Here is a 6,505-nt window from a genome sequence, read left to right on the forward strand (position 1 = left end):
CTTTCACCCGCATTTGATGATACCCGGAACGTAAGTCAATCTTTGAATAAACAGACGAGCCTTGTAGTTGATCAAATAAGTTGTCGATTCTCGGTAGTGGGTAGCGGTTCTTGATGGTAAGTTTGTTCAACTCTCGGTAGTCGATACACAACCTGAATGTACCATCTTTCTTCTTGACAAACAAAACAGGAGCTCCCCATGGTGATGTGCTTGGTCGAATGAAACCATGTTCTAATAATTCTTGCAGTTGGCTTTGCAGTTCTTTCATCTCGCTGGGTGCGAGTCTGTAAGGAGCACGAGCTATTGGTGCAGCTCCTGGTACAAGATCTATTTGAAATTCAACGGATCGATGTTTTGGGATTTAACAAGTTCCATTATACATAAAACCATTTAAGAATCAATTAAAAAGCGGAAGCATGTAATTACCATTTGAACATGTTATGACTTTAACCAATTTAAAGTTAAATCCCAATTAGGATCAAGTTGTGAAACATGCTTACAAACTACAAGCAAGATAAGAGATTATACCTACTCCAAGCTTGTTGATAAGTGATGAAGATGATGATGATGAATGGAGCTCCAAAACAATGAAACCTCAAGTTGTTATACCCCAAACTTGTGCACCAACACCCTAGCTTTTGGTTAGGATTTACTTTACACTTGAAATGAGCTTGAAAAACTTTAAAATGAATCCCTTTGGCACCCACAAAGGCCACGGCCAACAGCTCTCTTTTGAGCAGAATTTTTCAAGTTGTTTTGATGTGTAATGTTATGTGTATCTCTCTTTGGTCAAGGAGCATGCATGTATATGGAATGGGAATTGTATTTGACCAAGATGGAATCTTTAGCATGCTTCATCCAATTCCAAGGCCACTCCCATCATTTTATAAAATAATACTTGACATATTTTATAAACTTGCATCTTTTATAAATTTGTTTAGTAAAATTAAATTTTATAAAACAAATTTTACAAACTTGCATTTTATAAATTATGTTACATTATTTATAAAACTAATAAAATTCCATACCATTTGTTATGTATACTTTATTTTATAAAACCAATTTATAAAATGCAACATAACATAATTAATTATTTAACCTATAAATAATTAAATCCATATTATATAAATCATTCCATAATTTATATATATATATATATACACATCAAGTAATATTTAAGAAAACCATTTTTCTTAAAGTTCAAGTGTCGCGTATTTAATCAACGAACCAATCGTTAAGATCAAAATACAATTAAGGTGTCGGTAAGCTTGTTATTGGGTATGACCCGACTTGGATCAAAACATATTAGCCACGTTAATTTAATATGTCTCTCGGGCATATGAAATACCTTCAATCTCCCACTTGCACGAGAAACATAAGAAATTAATGCAAGTGATGGATACAGCCTAACACACCGTCCATCACCCCTAATATGTTATGACTTTGTGCCATTCAATAACATCATCCCTTTCGAGTTCCCATCTCGAATATGATTAGGTGAATCTTTCATTATTTCCTTTCGTCCTAGATGTCATGTTAAATCCAGGAGATACAGAGTGATCACTCTCTTATAGATTTAACTTTTCAGGCCTTAGACATCTGACTCTCAACGAATAAGAGGGACAAATTCCATCTTGACTACATATGTCCTAGATATACACTTTGTAATATACCTGAGTTCTTCCTTATGTACTACCATATTTCAGAATAGCGAAGGAAAGAATCAAGGCATAATACTTGGTGAATATCCGAACCCAATATGTATCTCAGGTCAGAGGATACAATGATATTCGCCTTTACTCAAGATTACATGTGATCAACCACAAAGGCTCTATACAGTAATTCTTGAGAGCGGGTCTTCCAATATTTGTTTCCCACAAATATCTATGAACCTTGGTTGCAACCTTGCCCCACATTCAGTCCTTGAATGTATACCAATCCAAGTTCATAATAGTCTAAACCTCACACTTGTTCCCACAAATGTGATCAACTACGGATTTTAGAATAATAGCTTATTCATGGATAAAATATGTAAAATAGGAACATGACTCAAAATAAATTAAACCATAATCATATTAATGAGTTTGAACAAATTCGTTCCATTACAATACATAAAGTAGATCATTTCCAATCACTAGAATGTCGAAGCCCTAATGCACAAACATGTCCCTCATGTTTTGGCCCATGTAAAAGCTTCGTGAGTGGATCCGCAACATTATGATCTGTGTGAACTTTGTGAATACATATCTTTCCCTTTTCAACCTCATCCCTGATGTAGTTGAATCTCCGCTCAATGTGACGAGTCTTTTGATGAGCACGAGGTTCCTTGATTTGAGCAATCGCACCCTCGTTGTCACAAAAGATCTCAAGAGGGTCCTGAATGGAAGGGACCACTCCTAAGTCGTCGATGAATTTCTTCATCCATGCAGCTTCCTGAGCTGCCAGTGAGGCGGCAATGTATTCCGACTCTGTAGTGGATAACGCAACAACCTCCTGTTTCGAACTCTTCCAAGAGACCGCACCACCATTTAACATGAAGACATAACCGGATTGTGATCGAGAGTCATCTCTATCAGTTTGGAAACTCGCGTCCACGTAACCTTTTACAGCGAGTTCCTCCTCACCAGACCCATATATTAGAAACATATCCTTAGTCCTCCTAAGGTATTTCAATATGCTTTTAACAGCAATCCAATGACTATTTCCTGGGTTATTCTGGTATCTACTTGTCAAGCTTAGAGCGCATGACACATCCGGTCTAGTACATATCATTGCATACATGATAGACCCAATAGCAGATGCGTATGGGACTTTCTTCATTCTCTCTTGTTCATCTTTCGTGGCAGGACACTGAGATGAACTGAGAACGGTTCCTTTTTGAATAGGTACCAAACCTCTCTTAGAGTTTTCCATCTTGAACCTTTTCAAGATTTTATCAATGTATGTACTTTGACTTAAACCTATCAATCTCTTGGATCTATTCCTATAGATCCCTATCCCCAATATGTATTGTGCATCTCCAAGATCCTTAATGGAGAAGCAACTCTTCAGCCAAGTTTTGACTTCTTGCATTGTGGTAACATCATTCCCAAATAATAATATATCATCCACATATAGTACAAGGAACATGATAGTGCTCCCACTAGCTTTCTTATATACACAAGCTTCATCACCATTTTTAATGAAGCCAAATTTCTCGGCTTCCTCATTAAAACGATGATTCCACATTCTAGATGCTTGTTTCAATCCGTAGATTGACTTCTTTAACTTGCATACACTTTTAGGATATTTTGGATCAACAAAACCTTCAGGCTGGACCATATAGACATCTTCCATAAGATATCCATTTAGGAAAGCGGTTTTGACATCCATTTGCCATATTTCATAGTCGTAGTGAGCAGCAATGGCAAATAATATCCTAATAGACTTTAGCATTGCCACAGGCGAGAAAGTTTCATCATAATCAACCCCTTGAGTTTGAGTGAAACCTTTTGCAACAAGTCTGGCTTTATATGTATCCAAGTTTTCATGTATGTCGGTTTTCATTTTGAAAATCCATTTGCAATCAACTAGCTTAGAGCTAGGAGGTTGCTCAACAAGTTCCCACACTTGGTTTTCATACATGGATTGCATCTCAGCGTTCATGGCTTCCTGCCATTTATCTTTATCAATCCTTGATAAAGCATCTTGGTAGTTTGTTGGTTCATCCAAATCAACCGTATAGCAACCATCTATGAGAAACCCATATCTCTCAGGAGGATTGCTAATCCTACCAGATCTACGAATGCCTTGTGTATTTTGATCATCCATTTGATCACTATCAACATTTTCATGTTGAGTGCTAGTGTCAACCAATTGTGTATCATCTACTTGATCTTGAACCTCTTCAAGATCTATCTTCCTTTCACTGTTTCCTTCCATTAGGAACTTAGTTTCAAGGAATTCCGCCTTCCGAGCAACAAATACATTCTGCTCGGATGGATCATAGAAATAGTATCCCATATCATCCTTGGGATATCCTATGAAGATACACTTCGTGGATCGAGCATTCAACTTATTAGGGACGTAACGCTTAGGATAAGCTTCACATCCCCATACCTTTAAGTATGATAGAGATGGAGGTTTACCAAACCACATCTCGTGAGGAGTTCGTTCCACTTTCTTGGTTGGGGCCATATTTAAAATACGAGCCGCGGAGCTTAGACAATAACCCCAAAATGATAGAGGCAACGAGCTTCTTGCCATCATAGATCGAACCATATCCATTAGGGTTCGGTTCCTCCTTTCGGAAACTCCATTAAGTTGGGGTGTTCCGGGTGGAGTAAGTTGTGAGATAATCCCACAACTCCTAAGATGATCTTGGAAGGCATCGCTTAGGTATTCACCTCCTCTATCGGTACGAAGTACCTTAATTGTCCTATTGAGTTGATTTTGTACTTCGTTTTGATATTCTTTGAATGCTTCAAACGTTTCGTCCTTATGTCTTAATAAGTAGACATATCCGAAACGACTAAAGTCATCAATGAAAGTAACAAAGTATCTTTCACCATTCCTAGTCATGGGTTTAAAGGGTCCACATACATCCGAATGTATTAATCCCAATAAATCTTTAGCCCTTTCATAGGTCCCTTTGAAAGGTGCTTTAGTCATCTTGCCTTGTAAACAAGATTCACATACTTCAAACGAATCCATTTCATTTGATTTCAAAAGTCCATTCTTTTGAAGTGTATGTATTCGGTTCTTGTTTATGTGACCAAGGCGACAATGCCATAAGTAGGAATCACTCAAATCCCTTTTGAGTTTCTTGGTGCTTGTATGGTACATTGAGCTACTAGATGATGTGTCATCTTGAACCAATTCATAAATTCCATTTGAAGGTGAAGCCTTGAAATAGAATACATTATCTAAATAAATATGGATATCGTCATTAACAAAATTAAGATTAAAACCACATTGTTTCAAACTGGAAATGGAAATAATGTTTCGACATAAATCGGGTGCATACAAAACATCTTTCAAAATAAGTTCCAAGCCACTTGGAAGTTTTAACACAAAGTCTCCTTGAGCCTTCACTTGTACTTTGGCTCCATTACCCATGTAGAGACTTGATGTTCCCGTTTGCTTGCTACTTCTTTTGAACCCCTGCAATGAATTGCAAATGTGAGTTCCACATCCAGTGTCTAATACCCATGTATTAGAAGAAGTAATACTAAGCTCTATATATACCATATATATATTACCTGAGGTTTGCCCTGCATCCCTCTTCTCCTTCAACTCCTTAAGATAGATCGGACAGTTTCGTTTCCAATGACCCATTTCACCGCAACCGAAACATGGGTCTTCCTTGGGGTTTGCTTTCTCGGCTACCTTTTGTTTCTTAGCCTTGTTGATGGTTGAGGTAACCATCTTCCCCTTCCCTTTGCCTTGATGGGCGGGTCCTTTTCTCTTAGCCACCTTTGGCTTAGAGGTCTTACTTTTGGACCCACCTTGATCGATTGCTAACACGGGTAAAGCCCTTTTACCCATGCTAGTTTCCGCCGTTCTAAGCATACCGTGAAGCTCACCTATGCTCTTATCCATCCCATTCATATTGTAGTTAATTACAAATTGATCAAACCTTTTTGATAGGGAGTTAAGGATAAGATCGGTGGCTAACTCATTTGATATGTTCAAGTTAAGACGGTTAGCACGATCAATAAGGCTTTTCATCTTAAGTACATAAGATGAAACCGATTGGGTATCGTCCATACGACAAGCATGTAGCGCCCGAACCGTTTCGAAGCGCTCGACACGTGCTTGTTGGAGGAACATCTCCTTCAATTGCGTTATCATGTCGTATGCACTATGGTGCTCGAAATCCTTTTGGAGTTCGGGTATCATAGTCCCAAGCATTAAGCATGAGACTTGAAGGGAGTCGTGGCAATACTTATCGTAAGAGGCCATTGCCTCCACATCATTCTCATCCGGTTGATCGGGAATGGGGTCCTCAAGCACATACATTTTATCCTCTTGTTTGAGGACAATTCGAAGATTGCGGAACCAATCCATAAAGTTGGTATGGTTGAGTTTGTCTTTCTCTAAGAGAGACCTTAATGATAGGTGGTTTAGGTTAAGTGGTGCGTTTGGAATGTTGTTGTTATTATTGGCGGCCATCTACAAAATTAACAAAGTTCGTTTAAGTATCGATTTTAATTTAACATTCAATACCCTTTTAAATTTTAATTGACTTATTAAATATTTGAATCCAACGGTAAATCAAATTTCGGTTAGGTGACCTTTATCCCGTTATTTGATTTAGCTAGGTAGTCATTATATGACAATTGCAATCCTTTTGCAACTTCTAAGTTATGGGATCATGCAATCCTTTTGCATGGCATATTTATTCCATCAACGCCTATTTGTTCATCATGCTTCGGTGACCCTAAGTTCATAATTCCCAAATCAAGTCGTCCTACTTGTGTAAACATGTAGACTTAACATACAAGTGGTTAGGTGACCTTTATCC

General features: G+C 37.8%; 1 protein-coding gene across 1 annotated transcript; it reads right to left on the reverse strand.

The window, feature by feature from the left end:
• Positions 1 to 5,081: 5,081 nt before the first annotated feature.
• Positions 5,082 to 6,000, reverse strand: LOC139877938 (uncharacterized). Its single transcript, XM_071865337.1, has 2 exons — positions 5,241 to 6,000; positions 5,082 to 5,142 (listed from the first exon to the last, which is right to left on the reverse strand). The coding sequence occupies exons 1-2, from the start codon at positions 5,998 to 6,000 to the stop codon at positions 5,126 to 5,128; spliced, it is 777 nt and encodes a 258-aa protein (XP_071721438.1). The 3' UTR covers positions 5,082 to 5,125.
• Positions 6,001 to 6,505: the final 505 nt, after the last annotated feature.

Source organism: Rutidosis leptorrhynchoides, chromosome 11 (genome assembly GCF_046630445.1).
Source record: "Rutidosis leptorrhynchoides isolate AG116_Rl617_1_P2 chromosome 11, CSIRO_AGI_Rlap_v1, whole genome shotgun sequence".
Classification (NCBI taxonomy): domain Eukaryota; kingdom Viridiplantae; phylum Streptophyta; class Magnoliopsida; order Asterales; family Asteraceae; genus Rutidosis; species Rutidosis leptorrhynchoides.